General features: G+C 41.7%; 3 protein-coding genes across 3 annotated transcripts; 1 reads left to right on the forward strand and 2 right to left on the reverse strand.

Moving 5' to 3' along the window:
• Positions 1 to 1,736: 1,736 nt before the first annotated feature.
• LOC139663952 (trafficking regulator of GLUT4 1-like) lies at positions 1,737 to 2,550 on the forward strand. The gene is made up of 2 exons (XM_071542749.1): positions 1,737 to 2,132; positions 2,404 to 2,550. Exons 1-2 carry the CDS (start codon positions 1,737 to 1,739, stop codon positions 2,548 to 2,550), a joined length of 543 nt encoding a protein of 180 aa, XP_071398850.1.
• Positions 2,551 to 3,825: 1,275 nt separating this feature from the next.
• Positions 3,826 to 12,036, reverse strand: LOC139663955 (Golgi SNAP receptor complex member 1-like). Its single transcript, XM_071542751.1, has 9 exons — positions 11,984 to 12,036; positions 10,780 to 10,867; positions 9,871 to 9,946; positions 9,213 to 9,320; positions 8,850 to 8,941; positions 6,602 to 6,676; positions 5,011 to 5,040; positions 4,660 to 4,742; positions 3,826 to 4,424 (listed from the first exon to the last, which is right to left on the reverse strand). Exons 1-9 carry the CDS (start codon positions 12,024 to 12,026, stop codon positions 4,300 to 4,302), a joined length of 720 nt encoding a protein of 239 aa, XP_071398852.1. The 5' UTR covers positions 12,027 to 12,036; the 3' UTR covers positions 3,826 to 4,299.
• A 1,772-nt stretch (positions 12,037 to 13,808) lies between these two features.
• Positions 13,809 to 15,787, reverse strand: LOC139663956 (beta-crystallin A1-like). The gene is made up of 5 exons (XM_071542752.1): positions 15,749 to 15,787; positions 15,351 to 15,469; positions 15,040 to 15,181; positions 14,198 to 14,340; positions 13,809 to 13,956 (listed from the first exon to the last, which is right to left on the reverse strand). The coding sequence occupies exons 1-5, from the start codon at positions 15,785 to 15,787 to the stop codon at positions 13,809 to 13,811; spliced, it is 591 nt and encodes a 196-aa protein (XP_071398853.1).
• Positions 15,788 to 16,495: the final 708 nt, after the last annotated feature.

Below are 16,495 nucleotides of genomic sequence, written 5' to 3' on the forward strand. Positions count from 1 at the left end.
AACTACTGCTTTCCAATTAACTCACTTACAATTCCAGGATTTACGTCCATATTCCCTGCTTTCAGACCATAAACGCCTAAAGAGCCTGGGTCCCTTTTCAATATGAAATTCTCTTGTAGGTCCTTGACTCAAAAAATCAACAGCCCAAGCCATATATATGGCGTCAGCTTTCTATCATATGTCGGGAGCGCGATAAAACATGCATACGAACAAATTATATTACTTCACACGCGCAGATATTAACTGCCACTCGCACGATATAAGTCTTCGCGCACAAATTCAACAACCCGAGTTGTTGTACAGGCTAGTTGTACAGGCTCCCGACATATGATAGAAAGCTGACGCCATACATATAGCCTAACGTCAAACTGTTACTGGTTAAAAAACAACAAGAAAACGAAACTGCATGGCAGCTATTCAAAGATGAGATTTAACATTCACACCAAGTTTCATGATAGGGAGACGGTCCATCCAATAAGACCGCGATTGTTATAATTGGTACGCATCCATCATTGTATTAATATTGGTGAGAAAGAGACGATGTATTTCCCCATTCGCCTGTGCTTTGATGGATTCATATAATTTGGTGTCCGCGCTCTTAACAGTGGGCCGTGCAGGGAAGTTTAGTGATGTGCAACCCACTTTGATTTATAGGCAAAGTCATGCACATATGCAACACTCGCAACCAAAACTCCATCAATTAATACTTGTACACAGCGGAGGCGGACCACATTTCAAAACATTTGCTCGAGCAGATTATTATATCGATTATCAATTATAGCATATGAGGCACCCCCTAATGGCCAACTTGAAAATGGCTTTGCAATCATGTTGAATTGACTCTGATGAATTTATGAACCATAATGATTGGACAAAATGTCATGGAGTCATAGCCAGATGATGGGCCAAACGCTCTGGCCAGTTAATTGGTTAATGGAGGCCATATTGCTTTACAAAGAAGGAACAGGAGGTGAGGACAAGAACAATACATGGGGGGTTTAGAGCTTGGATTCCTGGCTGAGATTGACCGTGGGATTCCTGTTGCAAGCCCATAGAGTGGGAGAATATGAAGACTATATAGCTGTGTGTGTCTGTGTGTGTGTGTGTGTGTGGAGGAGGGACTGTATGGCTGGATGCAAAAAAGGTTGTGGTTCATATTGTACACTAACTTGCTCTCTCTCTCTCTCTCTCTCTCTCTCACACACACACACACACACACACACACACACACACATTCTGCGGGGTGTACATGCTGATCCAGCTGATGCCGCCGCGCGTAAATGGAAAGCTTTTACGCACCGCGCGTGTTCACTTCAAAAGATGTTTAATTGTTGTTTTTGCATTGTCACACGACTCGCATAGTGCATAAGTAGGCCTCAGACACTGAGGATGTGCTGTGGAGATGTAAGAGATGCGGTAATAGCTCACTACATAATAGAGGGGGGGTAAAAGGGAAGGCGTGCGTTCGGACGCTCAATAGAAACTAAACGCGAGAGGAACCGAGACATCAATAACACCTCGCTCATCAATACGAAGTTTTGATGGAGTTGGACTGCTTAATTAAATAGTTTGCCTTGAAGGTATTAGGCTCTCTGAATTTATAATATTTATTCTGATGATCACTCCATGGAGAACATCTGAAGGAAGACTCTTCAGCCTCTCCATCCAAAGGAAAACGGAAAAAAAATAACAGAAATTAAGACTTGAAGACTTCTGATCCATCAGATCTTTCAGTTATGGCTATCAACACTGATGCTGCCTTTGGGAAAAGCGCCCTCGGCGAAAGGGAAGTTTCTCATCCCACCGACTTCCAGGACACGCAGAAACTATTGAGCACCACGACAGCCGAGCCCACCGGGCAGAGCAACATCAAACCGTCCGACTCCTTCTCCCTCCACATCAGAGGGAGCGTCCGGTCCCTGGACGCGGACCAGAACGGACACAGATCGCCGCTCAAGTCGGGCTCCGTCGGGCATCTGGCGGCCCCACCCAAATCCTCCTCCCGGCTCAGCTTGGGTGTGCCACCGGTGCCGCTCGGTTCCGCGCCGCCGAGTTACCTCTGGCTGGCGGTGCTGTCGTGTGTCTGCCCCGGCCTGCCGCTCAACCTGTGCGCCTTGTGGTATGCGCATGTGGTGAGTGTCCTTGCAGTAGATTCACTATAATTGTGTTCATTTTGTTCATGATATTACGAATTGTGTCATTTATCTCATTGTGCCGTGGCGGTCGTCTATGTGTGTTTATACTGCAAATGCATGGAAGCTTATTCTTTTAAACCACTGCAGGTGTTTTCCAGCTATGTTGCATCTGAATACTTTCTTGTTGAATACCCCCCCCTAACACCCCACCCCATCCCACCCCACACCCTTAATCTACCCCCCCTGCCCCCCCCACTCTCCCCTTTAGTCGAGGTCTGTCCTCCATACAGGAGATATTGAAGGAGCGAGGAAATTCGGGCGTCTCTCTATGCTGCTTAGCTGTATTTCCTTGCTGCTGGGTGTGGCTGTCATCATCTTCATAGTGTTGACAATAGGTATGGATGAGTGTGACTGACACACACACACACACACACACACACACACACACACACACACAATCCCCAATGTAACGCTGTGTATCTTCTCTTATTGTCTCCCTCCTCTCTTCTGTCTCTCAGAGGCCCAGGATGCCAAGTGAACTGTGGGATGGAAGCAGCGGTCTCAGCAGATACATTACAGTGTCTGTTCTCAAAATTGCACAGAGGCGAGGAGGATAAATGTCATTTGAAGATGAAAAAGCACAAAATCACCAAAGAGAAAAAAAAAGTTGAGTTGAAAACAAGCCAAAGGGACTGTAACTTATTACTTATTACTATTTCTGCTATGGACTAAGGAAAGAAAGAGGAAACAAGTCGCAGGCCATTTCTCTTTTTCTGGAACAGGCATGTCCAATAACCCCTCCCCACAAACTCAGGAACAATGGGATGAAGGAAAATGAAGCTCTACACACTGACTGTGTGGGACCATCAGACAGCACATTCTGCGGAGCCAATGTAACTATTCAAAGTCCAAATCAGTGGTGCATTGATCGTTTGGTATCAATGAAGGCCACAGATACCAAGAACCAAATACTAGATAATGGCATTGAAATTTTATTTAAATAGTCAATTGACACAATTAGATGGGAAATGGCATTTGATTAGATCAAAGATGTTTTGTCGTAAAATAAAGTAGGATGGCCAAAACTGTCAACAAAAGGGAAAAAAAGCACTAAGATTGGTACTTGGTATCAGTGAGAACTCAGAATGAAATACTCATTTGTGTGCCCAGCTAAAAAATGTTATCAGTGCACCTCCAGTAAAATGTTTAGCTATCAATCTGCAATCCCATCAGTGCCTGCCCTGTCTGTCTTAATATTTGCAACAATGTCTTTCATAACAGACCGAAAGTGTTTTCCTCTTCTGTAAGTAATGGCACAAGAATTCTGTGGCTGTGGGAAGTTGTCAAAGCTGATTTCATACACTGTTTACATACCAAGTTTAAAATCATGTAATGTATGTGTACGATTACCACAACAACTCCCCGTCGCAGTTTTAGCTCGATAGCTTGCTTTGCGCGGTAAAGAAATCGCACTACTATGTTGAAACTCTACTGAACTGCCTGGATCTCTAAACCTCATTAGTTTACAGTATACTGCAAGATATGAAGGGGGTGTTCCCTGTATGCACTGTTCTTGGCACTCTGATGTTGATGTTTATACATTTATACTGTATGATTGGTTTACTGTGCCATAGTTTTGCATGTCTGAAATAAACTTGAACAAGCATGAGGAACTTGAAAGTGAGCTCATCACCATTCTTTTATTAGGCACCGCCAATACCATGTAAAAAGACATCAATCTCACACAGTCCCATAAAATGAGTTCTCCACACATCTAGAAAGACTTAAAAAATACAACAGGACATATGCAGCAATATTCAAATTCCCAGATAAAAATGTTATCATAATTCATAGAATAAATAATCAACATTATCTAGATACAAGATACATCAGGTTCATTATAGAATTTGCTTTGGTCCAATCTGAGAGTTGAAACACATTCACTCTTTCGATTTAGATTGGGTTTTTTTATTTTAAATGTGACCTATTCTCCTCATTCCCTCTTTAAACTATTGTTTGTAAGGTCAAGGAATTTACAAGATAAGGAAAAATATTTGAAAATATAAACAAAGTCTCGGCCACACTGGACCCGCTTTAAAATGGATATTTCTGTTGTTAAAGAGAGGAACTGTCCGTCAAACTTTACTGCCAGTTGACCAGCAAATCAGTGGAAGGTGTAGAGCAACAGGAGGATGGTGCAGACTCCAATCACTCCGCCTAGAATGAAAGAGTCCCGCCTCTTGCGCAAATTGATTCGCTGGATGAGACCGTTGATGGCTGGGAAACGATCTGAAGGACGGGGAAGAGCGGTGAAGGAAAATACTGGAGGATTAAAATGAGAGGGAGAGAAAGACAGGGTTAGAGTGACAGACAGAAAGAAAAGCAGGAGAGAAAACAGAGACAGGAGTCATAACACAACCAGAAAAAGAAATGAAGTGATCGTATATCCCAGCTGTGTGTCAGAGGGCGGGGAGAGAAATGAGCGACACCCCAGCGTGACTTAGAAAAAGTGTTAAAAGGATACTGGCCAAAGTCGTGACCCTGGTCTGAATGGACTTCAGCATCCCACGCTGAAATGTGATGTTCTCTTTGGTAGCCATGGCGATACTGGAGGCAGAGGGAGAGCATGAGGGATTAGAGCCAGGAAAGTGGCATATTAACGTCCTCACATCATCACATTAAGTTGGTTTTAATGTTTAGACTGAGAGGCCAAAAAAGTAGGAAGATATGACGGTCTCTTTTAATAGACCTGAATGTGCTGTGTTTGCTTGTAGTGTGTGTGTGTGTGTGTGTGTGTGTGTGTGTGTGTGTCTGAGAGAGAGAGAGGGAGAGCAAGAGGAGAAAGGAAAAGAGAGAGAAGAAGAATAGAGCTTACCTTATTGCATTATCAATAAGACTGTCTGAGCTGTGAATATGAAATGTTGAGGGGAAAAAAGAGAACAGTCAGTTTAAAGCATTTTAAATACCTAAACCCAAGAGAATGTGAAGAGTTCATTTCTAAAATCCTATTTATCTAAGGAATCTGTTAAAAAATACCATAATTTATTGTCATTTTTTGCTACCCTTCACTCTGTAAGAACAGTTAGGTGTTCATCTCATTCTGGGACAAAACTTTTCATTTATACATTTCTGAGATAATTTCAAACACATATTTCTCTCACAGCTGACAGAGAATAATAATAAAGATAAAATAATACTACAGTATGTAGTCAAGGCTCTCGCCATGAAACCACACGGCTCTTTGGCCCTATTATCATAAAAGGAGCACTTCCTGTGATTCCTGCGAGACGGCCCAAAGTGCTGGTTAATGGAGGATTTTTGGAGAAGCTGGGATCTGATTGGTCAACTCCCACCCCATCATGATGGTAGCTAATTAATCTCCATAATACAACAGCTCTGAACGCACAGATATAAATTTCACAATGGCAAATCTGTTTCCGATTTATTTTTAAACACTTTTTGATTTTTAAATAACACTCCTATTGTTTTTCCATCTTGTGTAGATGAAATGTTTGCTAGAAAACGCTCACTCAAAAGGAAAATGTGCGTGTAAGCGAAACGCAGACGGACAATATGAAGCATAGGCTGAACACGTACGGACAGGCTTTACATCAGCTGCCATTAGCTGTAGAGGTAAGTGATGGACAGAGAGGCAAAGTGTTCGGTCCGGGCTGAGCGGAGCATATGAGGGCAGCAGCAGCACATCCTGACGGACTCCACTGGAGAGCAGAAATCAATACTGCTCTTTATACTTCCTCCATCTATCCGTCCACCTCTCCTCTCCCTCTATCCATCTACTGCTGTCCTCTGCTTTCTCTCTCTATCCATCATCCACTTTATTTCTTCTCCATTCCACCCTTTTTGTCACCACATTTTCCTCTTTCACTGTTTTCTTCTACTCTCATTCTGCTCCTTTTTTTCCTTCTTCTTTTTTTTTTTTAAATCGTTTTCTATCTCAGTCCAGTTACAGGAAAGAGCTTGAGGCAGACATCATCAGCCGCAAGCTGAGGTGAGTGATGAGATGTCCATTAAATCACAGACATGTGTGCGCACACACACACACACACTCACACACACACACACACACACTCACACTCTTTGTTTCACACACTACCCTCTACTCAGACAAATTAAACCCTCCATCTTCCTCAGTTTCAAAAACTCTCCTTGAGCCTGTTTGTGTTGGAATATAATCAACCTCATTTAGGCTTCAGATTTATTATAAGTTACTAAAACATACAGGCATTTTTAAGACCGTGCAGGTACAACACTGTCAGACTGACAGCTACATTGGTCCCAGTGGAGTCATTGTTGTAATGGACTCAGATCCTAAACTCCAACCAATGGAATAGAATAGATATACAAACTAAAAGCCCTCTTGGTCTGCTTGAAAATGCAAATAAGTATTTCTATTTCCGTGTTACAGTGTTTATGAGTTATAAGTTGTTTTTGGAGCGATCTCTTACTTCCTCAGATGTTCGTGTTCCTTCAGGAAGAGCTCAGTCCTTCTGTTATTCACACCTGTGCCGCTCTTATAGGACCTGAGAGAGAGAGAGAGAGAAGGAGAGAGAGAGAGAGAGAGAGAGAGAGAGAGAGAGAGAGAGAGAGAGACAGAGACAGAGACAGAGAGAGAATGAGAAAATGAGAGAGATACATAATATGAGATAAAACCAATAATCCCTATGGGGACATTGGGTCAGCATATCGTAATCGGATACAGAAAACAGAATCTAAATGGCAAATGCAACCGACAGTTACCACACAAGAAGATAATAAGTAGAAATACATGAACGAAAAGAATTAAAATATATAAATCACAACTGAGACAAAGAAAAAAAAAATGAATGAAACATATGTATGATATGAAAAAATACCCCAAAAAGTTGAAATATATAAAAAAAAATGAGGAAAAACATGAGAAAATGTAGAAAACAACTATGAATTTACAGCATACACTGGATGTGTGATGTGTCTACAAGAAGCCACAGATATGCAGAAAAAGTGTCTAGGTGTGCAGACGTGCATCGTAAAAAAAACTATTCACCTAATCAAATATATTATAAATACAGAGATGGAAAGCCAGAGAGAGAGAGAGAGAGAGAGAAAGAGTGAAATAGAGAAAGAGAGGGTGGAGAAACTAATAAAAGGAGAGGAGAGAAAGAACAGAGGAGGAGGGAGAAGAAGGGAAAGAAGGAAGAGAGGAATCAATATCAAAGCGACTGCAGGATGAATAGTAACTTAACTTCCTCACTTTAACTCTTCCACAAATAAGCATTTAGTTGAATATTACCATTCTGTTTTATAAGACATTGGTGAAGCAATGATGTGATTCAAAGGTGTTTATTTTCAGTACTGTGCGTTTGATGTATGTCCAAAACTTTTACATTTACAGTGTATGAATTAGCTGCAGGAAAGGGTTTCTGCTGTTAACTTTCTGGGCCTGCAAGACTCTCTTTCTGTCGCTGATTCTTTCTCTCCCTCCCTTTAACTGGGGACTGGCCTGTGATTATGGGACTTCCTGCATTAAAGCTTTTAAGTAATTAGCTCGGCTTTACATCTACCCACAACTCTGTCCTCCATCTCTTATTTACACCATCTCCTCCTCATTTCAGACTAACCATCTATTCATCATCCGGCGTTTCTTAACATTTTCTCCACACCTCTCGTCTCTCCGGGCCTCAATCAGATTCACTCTCATCGTCTTTACAATCAGTCAACACCTAAATCAGTGCAACCTCTCTTTCTCTTTTCTCTCCGTCTGTCTGTCTCTCTCTCTGTTATCCTCTGATAAAGCCTTTCTCTGGATCAGGCGGGCCAGACGTAACCACTCTCCCTCAGCTCGGCCTGAATGAAAGCCTTGCGGTTTGATTTACTGTAGAAGGCACTTAGGAAAGATCTCCCCAGAGAGAGAGAGAGAGGGAGAGAGAGACAGACAGGCAGAGAGAGGGAGAGAGGAAGAGGGGCTAATAAGAGGAGGAGAGGGAAAGAGGATATTACAAGATAAGAGGGAGGAAGATTATTAGAGGGTGGGGAAACTCTGCCACAAAGCGGCGATATCTGCCTCCTGCTGGTGAAGGAAGATATGACAAAAGGCGAGGGAGCTGCAAAACAGCCGGCGAACAATAGACAATAGTTTGTTCAAACACATGATGGAGGAGAGGAAGGAAGGAACAGAGGGAAGGGAGGAGGGAAAGGAGGGAGAGAGGGAGGGAGGAAGGAAGGAAAGAAGGAAGGAAGGAAAAACAGCAGGGAAGGAAGCAAGAAAGGGAGAAAAGGCAGGGAAAGAAGACAAGGATAAGAGGGAAAGGAGGGAGGAAGGAAGGAAGGAAGGAAGTAAGGAAGGAAGGAGGGGGTAGGGAAGGATGAAAAAGGAGGGAGGGAAGAAAAAGGAAGAAAATAAGGAAGGAAGGAGAGAAGGAAGGCAGTAAGGATGGAAGAAAAAGGATGGAGAGAAGAAAAGACGGAAGAAAAAAGCAGGGACGGATGGAAGGAAGGAGGGAAGGAAGAAAAAGCAGCAAAGGAAAGAAGGAGATTAGAAAAAACTAAAAAGCTGGGAATGAAGGAAGGAAGGAAGGAATGAAGGATGGAAAGAAAGAAGGAAAGAAGGAATGAATGAAGGAAGGAAAAGGAGGTAAGGAAGAAAAAGCAGGGATGGCAGGATTTAAGGAAGGATTTAAGGAAGGAAACTTAAATCTATAAACTGTATAAACTCACTCGATGTCTCTGTGGACGGAGCCCAGCAGGTCTTCTCGCTCTCGCAGGCTGAGGAAGTTGCTTTTGGTTTTGTGGAACTCGTGAGTGTAATCCTACAGGACAGAGAGACAGAGGTCAGAGGTCAAGGTAAATACAACAAGAACAGTGTTTATCCCCAGACCTCCAGGATCTGAGGTCACAACAGACCTGTGGTTGCTACCACCAATAATCACATCCTAATATTCATTGTGCCCATTCAATACACAAATCTCAGAAGTTTGTGGTTTGGATAAACAAGTTTCTACTATATAGGCTTATAGGTAAAGCTAACAGAAGATGACAGCTACAGAAAGTGATGGAAGAAAGTGAATTTACTGTCTTTACCTGTAAGATGTCTCTGTGTCTCTGTAAGGTGTGCATCAGTGCTGCGTTGTGTGACGAAGCTCCCGGGGTGTTTATGTATTCTGCCATCTTGTCATTAACTGTTGTTAACTGACAGGAAAAACAGACAGGCCAGACATCAAGTACTCAGTTACTATATGCTGTAAACTAACACAGCTTCTTGTCGGTGATCTCAAAACATTTCAATCAATTTTTGCAGGTCATACTTAAAAATACCAGACCAACTTCTTCTTTCAGGTATTTTTTATTTATTTTAATCCTTTTTTTATTGGGTAAAACAATAAGGAACTTCAAAGTAAAGTAAACATGATAGTATCACAATGACATCATCATCTGTACAATAAACAAGATTTCTCTCAGTAAGCCAGGAAGGCCAAGTTAGCTAATTTGCATCTGACCCAGGAGCTGGAAAAACAAAATATAAAGTATCTAACATTACTAAAACAGCTTTGGTTGTCTAGCTACTTCTTTGTCTGTTGGAGGAACTGATTATGTAATGATGTTTTCAAAGCCTCTTTCAGATTTTGGCACTTTAGGCTTACATTCGACCTCTTTCTTTCAACTTCTTCTGAAGGAAGCCCTGAAGCCCCTGGACTATGTCTGTAAGAGTGACCACATGAGAGTGTGATGTTTGACTTACACTGGCCAACAGCTGCTCCAGCTCAGTTGTCATGGCCACCAGCATATTGTCCTGAGATGAGGCCACAGAGTCTGACCTGTTGACAATGACAGGAAGTGGCAGAAAGCAACACTGATGTCTTCAAGAGAGAATATAGACTAAGATTGCACAATTAATCAAAAAAAAAAAAAAATCACTATATGAGCTACTTCAATTTTCAAATCGCAAGTTGCTGCAATTATGGTGGCTGCTCATGGTGGCTGGTTTCTTTACTCCTCTATGACATTAAACTGAATATCTTTGGGTTGTGGACAAAACAAGACATTTGAGGACGTCATCTTGGGCTTTGGGAAACACTGATCAACATTTTTCACCATTTTCTGACATTTATAGACCAAACAACTAATCGATTAATCGTGAAAATAATCGTCAGATTAATCGACAATGAAAATAATCGTTAGTTGCAGCCCTACTATAAATTAAATAGCACTATGTAGAAAAAACAAAAAAACTTCTGAAAAAATCTGTAATATTGAAACTGTATACTGTATTGCAATTTATATTGCAATTGCAATATTCAGCAAAATCGTGTGGCCCTAACAAACAACATCCAAATAAATAAAACTCACTGCCGGGCCAAAACAGAATGTAGAGATCCATAAAACAACTGCTTTCATATATACAAAACAAAACCATGTTTATTATAGTAAATTATGGTAGTGTACTTTAGAAGAAGAAGAGGAAAGAAACACTCCTCTAGAATTTCCACATATTTTCAGCCAAAAATACCACCAAAAAAAAGGAAAGAAATGTCCTTAGCTTCCATTTGAGCAAGAGGAACCCACAAAAGGCATCCAGGTTGTATATTCAAGGTAAGCAACACTCAGTATACATCCTGAGTGTGAAAATAAAGGGATGAAGTGCGGTTACCTGCTGCTGTAGCTGGTGCAGAGCTTACTGAAAGACACCAGCTTCAGGTCCAGCTCATTCTCCAGCTGCCTGGCCTGTTTACGCAGATCTGAGAGAAGAAACACAGAGAGAGACATGTTAGTGAGACATACAGACAGGTAGAGGACAGGAAGACAGACAGACAGGTACAGGACAGGAAGACAGACAGACAGGCACAGGACAGGTAGACAGACAGACAGGTACAGGACAGGTAGACAGAGAGACAGGTACAGGACAGGAAGACAGACAGACAGGTACAGGACAGGAAGACAGACAGACAGGTACAGGACAGGAAGACAGACAGACAGGTACAGGACAGGTAGACAGACAGACAGGCGAGGGTGGAAGTAACTAATACATTACCCTACTCACGTTACTGTAATTGAGTAGCTTTTTTGTGTACTTTCTGTATTTCTTTTTGTACCTTCTGTGTTTCTCTAAAGTTTGTAATTTTACTTTTAAGTATGTTTTTACTGAGGTAGCTATTGGACTTCGCTACATTTTTAAAATCACATCCATTACAGAGTACAATGTGGCTCTCCATAAGCAACAGAAAATGAAAAAATCTCCAGCCATTGACAGTGAGCGATCAGTCAGCAAAGAAGAGAAGAGTAATCTGGCTTCATTTTGTTTGTGCATTTTATTTTGTAATTTTCAGTTTTTCCAATTAAAATAATCCTGTCCCTTTAGATTTGCATAGAAAAGATCACATGGTAGCAATGTTCTCTTTTCTAACAAGTAACTCAGTAACTTTTACTGTTACGTAAGTAGATTTTTACACTAGTACATTTACTTCTATGTAAGTAAAATATCAGTAAAGTAACAATACTTCTACTTGACTAGGACATTCTAGTACTCTTTTCACCACTGCAGACAGGCAGACAGACAGGCAGGCAGGTAGACACATTTCAATTCAATCAGGGAAGCTGGCAGGCCAACACACTGACCTGTAACTCTGACATTTAACAGACTGACTAGCTGCTAACCTGTTAAGTTAGATGATGGCTAACACGCTAACGCTAACAGGTTAGCCTGGATGGCACATCAGCTGCCTCGTCGGCAAATATATGAAGTCCATTAACTGACTTATTACAGGACATGTGAATTACGGCTGTTTTGAATCGGGAAAGAATAATTACAGGTATGTACGCAGCTAGTTCTGTCATATTAGTGTAAGATAATTTACCTTCCCAATAGTTGCTGTTGGTCGCCATGTCTGTTGTTGACATGTCATCATCAGCCGTCAAGGAGAAACAACTGTCGCAATTCTTCTTTGACCAATAGCGCCCTCTCGTGGCTTCTGGCTCTAAGCCACTTCTCATTATGATCGTCGGCTTCAAGGCCAAATCAATACAGGTCATCCAAGGCATTCACTTATTTTCCCATGGGTTCAAATGTGAAACATGCTGACAGAAGCCTAACAGGCTTATGGCTAAGAAAGCCTAGTGGTATCCCCGGACAAATGCTGAAATGCTTGCCCTGAGGCCATGAATCCCCATGCATCTCCATGAACTCACATGGCCATTTTGCACAAATTACTAGTAGTATTACACAGCATGTGACAATATCTTTTCATCAACATTTTTCTGCAAAAGCTAAACTTGAATGGGAAATGCCAGGAAATGGAATACTATACCAAAAAGAATATATGTGCAGATAACTTTGCTCCTTAAATATCATTATATCAATCAAATCCTAAAAACCTGAGCTCTATGAATCAAGCCACAACAACCTAACTCTAAATTGGAATCATGCAATATTACTTATGTAATAATATAGCCTAATAATTCTAATACAATGATTTAATAATGTATTATCTTAATGTATCATCAATGTCTGTTACAACATATTGATTTTAATTTCATTAATGTTGTTTCCCCTCATAAAAAATCAATTGCCCTCTTCATCCATTTGTCCTGAAGCTATGTCTGCTCCCAATGTTGGATCCATGAAAACAGAGTTTTCATGGATCTTTTCCACCGGCATTGACTGAAAATGAGGCGTACTTTTGTATTTGTAGAAGGTTTTGTTTGAGCTTTCATGGGATTTATTTCAAACTAGAGCTAAGAGTTTTGGAAAATCGCTATCGGTGCTCTCACATTGTCCAAAAATGTGAGGGTCCATTGATAGTCCATTCATTGTCAATAGAAGAGCAGGTAGACACAGTGCAATGTGATCATATCACAGTCCAAACCCGCTTGGTTCTCACTTTTGGTAGATGATATCAATATTGAGGCAATATCATGGGAATTACATGAATGAATGCTGTTTGAGGAGGTATTTTCAAGGGATTTAAAATGTTTTCTCATTCATATCTTGCCTATTTGCCCTGAGATTCACCTCACAAGTTCATATTTCAGGTATGAGAGTCTGTATTGCAGATTAATGTAGTTAGTCTCACCCTCATGGCTTTACACATGTGTTGTTTGTTACCCAGAGTGTCAGCGGAGATAGATAGGACACAGATGTGATTGAGATACAGGTCACTCGTTGTATTGTGAATCTCTCTGTTTCTTTGCTCATTCTCTTTATTCATCAGTCGTGAACATAGGCAATCATGAATATCACAGTAACAGCAATACTGATGATGGTGCTGATGAAGAAGACATTGATGATGGTGATGGCATCGGTGGTGGGGATGAAGAGGAGCAAAAGTTTCAGAGGTGTTTCACCCTTCCGCAGCCAACCTTCTGGAGACGAGGCTTCGTTTTCATACTTTTTCACTTTTTCTCTGTCGTTCCCATTTTCTGTCTTTCTTACAGTGTAATTCATCTTTCCTTTCTTTTGTGTTGTTTCTTTAAAAAGCAAAGTGCTGTGGACAAGTAAGCACCTGAAGTCCGGCCCGGGATCCAGCTTTGACTAGCCGGACCAGCGGAGCCGGGATGTTTTTTTTTTGGGGAGGGGGGGGTCTGGGAGGGGAGGAAGAGAAGGAGGTATGGAAGTGAAGGAGGAGGGAGAGGAGGTGGAGGAAGGAGAAGGAGAAAAGGAAGTGTGAAGGAGATGCTCCCCTCTTAGTGCTGGATCCTCCTGATGGACTGAATCTGGGGAGTCTGGGAGTGGGAGCCGAACTCACGGTAACACTTGTACTCTCCTCCGCGACAGTCGCACTCCATGATGTACTGGTGGCCGCGGTAACCAGGATACTGGTAGCACACAAAGCTGCAGGAACAGGGGAGAAGGGGCCAGTTAAACTCAACATCAAACACATAAACCATGAGCATGTTGAATAGTAAGAGTTAGAAGGAAAGTATCGCCAGGAATATAACTGACAATCTGAACAGCAGTCCTGGTGGAAGTGTGTTTTTATGTATTTTTATATCAACTGAAGGTGTGTTTATGGCTGTTGCTCTCTGACCGCACTGTTCCGAAGGTGTGTAAAGCATCATGAGGTCGGACTTACGCTCCACACTGGACGTGCATGGATCCGACCTCGTTGTTCATCCAGCCCATGGCCTGCAGGGAGGGGTAGTCGTCACACAGCTCGAACTGACGGCCCATCATGTTCTCCTGCTCGTAGATGGTCATACGGCACTCCTTGTGGCTCTGCACCAGGAAGGGCAAGGAATAGGGAGGAGAGAGGGGGTTTAGCTTTACTGTCATTAGTGTCATGAACTGAATTAAGAATGCACAGGAAATTCCAATTCAGTTCCTGGAGTTGGGATTGGAGTGTCACCCAGCTCTAAGGAAACAGAATTGGAATTTAATTGGAATGACTTGACTTGCTAAACATTGTGAATCAAACATTATGAATCAAATAGTTAAACAAATCAAATACATTCAATCATAATGTATGTATTACGATTAAAGTCATTACTACATATTACGTTACATCAAATGCCACCTGAAAAGTACTTTTAACATTTTATGATATTCAGTATTGATAATATGTAACACTACATGTAATCTCAGATATGTGGTAAGAAAAAACAAAAAAAACATGGAATTTCACATTATTTCATTAAATTGAGTTAAACTTCCTGAAATTACAATTCAATTGCAGTTATGTTTCCTGTAGGTTTTTTCAAATTCCAATTCTAGTTCCTCAGTTGAATTTGAATTGATGAGTTTGTTCATGAATTGACCCCAGCCCTGCTTGATATTAATAAAAAGTAACAATTTGATATTTTTCAACTGAATGAAATAAATGACTAAATAAATGACTAAATGAAGATGATGATGCATTGAGATGCTACTCAGTGTGAGGTTGGGTAATAATGTTAGTGGGTTGCATTTGGAACCTACAGCACAGCAGATGGGCCTGAAGGAGATCATCCTCTCAATGCGGTAGGAGTTGCTGCCGCTGTAGGCCTCGAAGCGAGGGTAGTCTCCCTTCTCCAGGACGAACTGCTGGCCGCAGAAGCTGGAGTGCTCATAGCCCACCCAGCTACGAACAGAGAGGGAAAACAACAGAGGAACAAGGAAACAGAAAGTCAGTGTGCTGTTTAAGCCCCTTAGAGTCTAAGGTCATGTCTTGAAAAGCTCCCCCACTTCAGCTTTTAAATCAGTCCTATTGTCTTCCAGTAATATTGGAGAAATGTTTTCTGGATACTTACGCTCCGCACTCGACCTTCAGGGAGCGGATGTTCTCCATTCCACACTCCATGATGTTCTGGCAGCAGGCGGTGAACTCCATACGCCTTCCCTGGAAGTACTCCTGATCGTACACAGTGATCTGGAAAACACACAGGAACCAAGAGTAGATCAGGCTACAACAGTCTAATATTTATGTTAGAGCCTACTCTATGTGACATGGAACAACTGAAACACTGCAGCATCTCCATCTTGGAGCTAAAGGCGATGGATCGATGTCAAGAGTTAGAAGATTTTATTTTAGAAAACAGTCATAAATGCTCTTATTTTGCTTGGCAGTTATACAGCATTGGAGTTTTTGGTGCAGCCTGTGCTTATGGGTAATGTAGTGTTAAGCATGTCTCCCATATAGGCTACTCACCTTCCAAGGGCCCATGGGCATGGGGTTTGTCAGAGCCATTTTGTCTTTTATCTCAGCAGTACCTGTAGGGAAAAGAGAGAGAGAGAGAGAATGAGGACAGGGATCGCTCACAAACAACTCTATATCATGTTCCAACCAAACATCACAAAGTCTTAATACTCATGTGTCCAAAAAACTCCTATTCTTGAATGCATGAGGTGACATATAAGGTAGTATCTCTGCTATCCAGAACTGTTTACTGTGTCTTCTAATAGATTCTCAGACAGGTTTCAGGCTAATGACTAGACCTACAACTTCAAGCCTCCTGTTACTTGCTTTGTTATAATCCCTAATTTCAAAACAACTCCCTTTTAATATTTGCAGTAAAGGTAGTCACTATAACAAGACCAGCTATTCTGGTTTCAATCAGATCAAGCAAGTTTACCACTCGCTAATTGATAGATGACATAAGAGGTGAACCTATACTGCATCAGGTTCTTAGTTTGGGAAACTGTACTGTATTGTAAACTACTTTACACAAACTGTGAGTCCTCATTTAACACGGGCCAGACCAGACCTACCCAAAATAGAGAGCTGTGTGTCGCAGGGTTCCACTGAGCGGTCTGCAGAGACAGTGTGTGCGGGGGTATATATACACCCCTGGGTGTCAGGGGCCAGGGGGGAGGCACGCCTGGACTCATGTCAGCACTTTGCTTTGGACTCCATTGTTTTGTTGTCTGAGCCACAGAGGGGTTAACACACCGACTC

Source organism: Centroberyx affinis, unplaced genomic scaffold (assembly GCF_046629955.1).
Source record: "Centroberyx affinis isolate AG114_WGS23_722 - 3 ecotype Tasmania unplaced genomic scaffold, CSIRO-AGI_Caff_v1 ptg004178l_1, whole genome shotgun sequence".
In the NCBI taxonomy this organism is placed as follows: Eukaryota; Metazoa; Chordata; class Actinopteri; order Beryciformes; family Berycidae; genus Centroberyx; species Centroberyx affinis.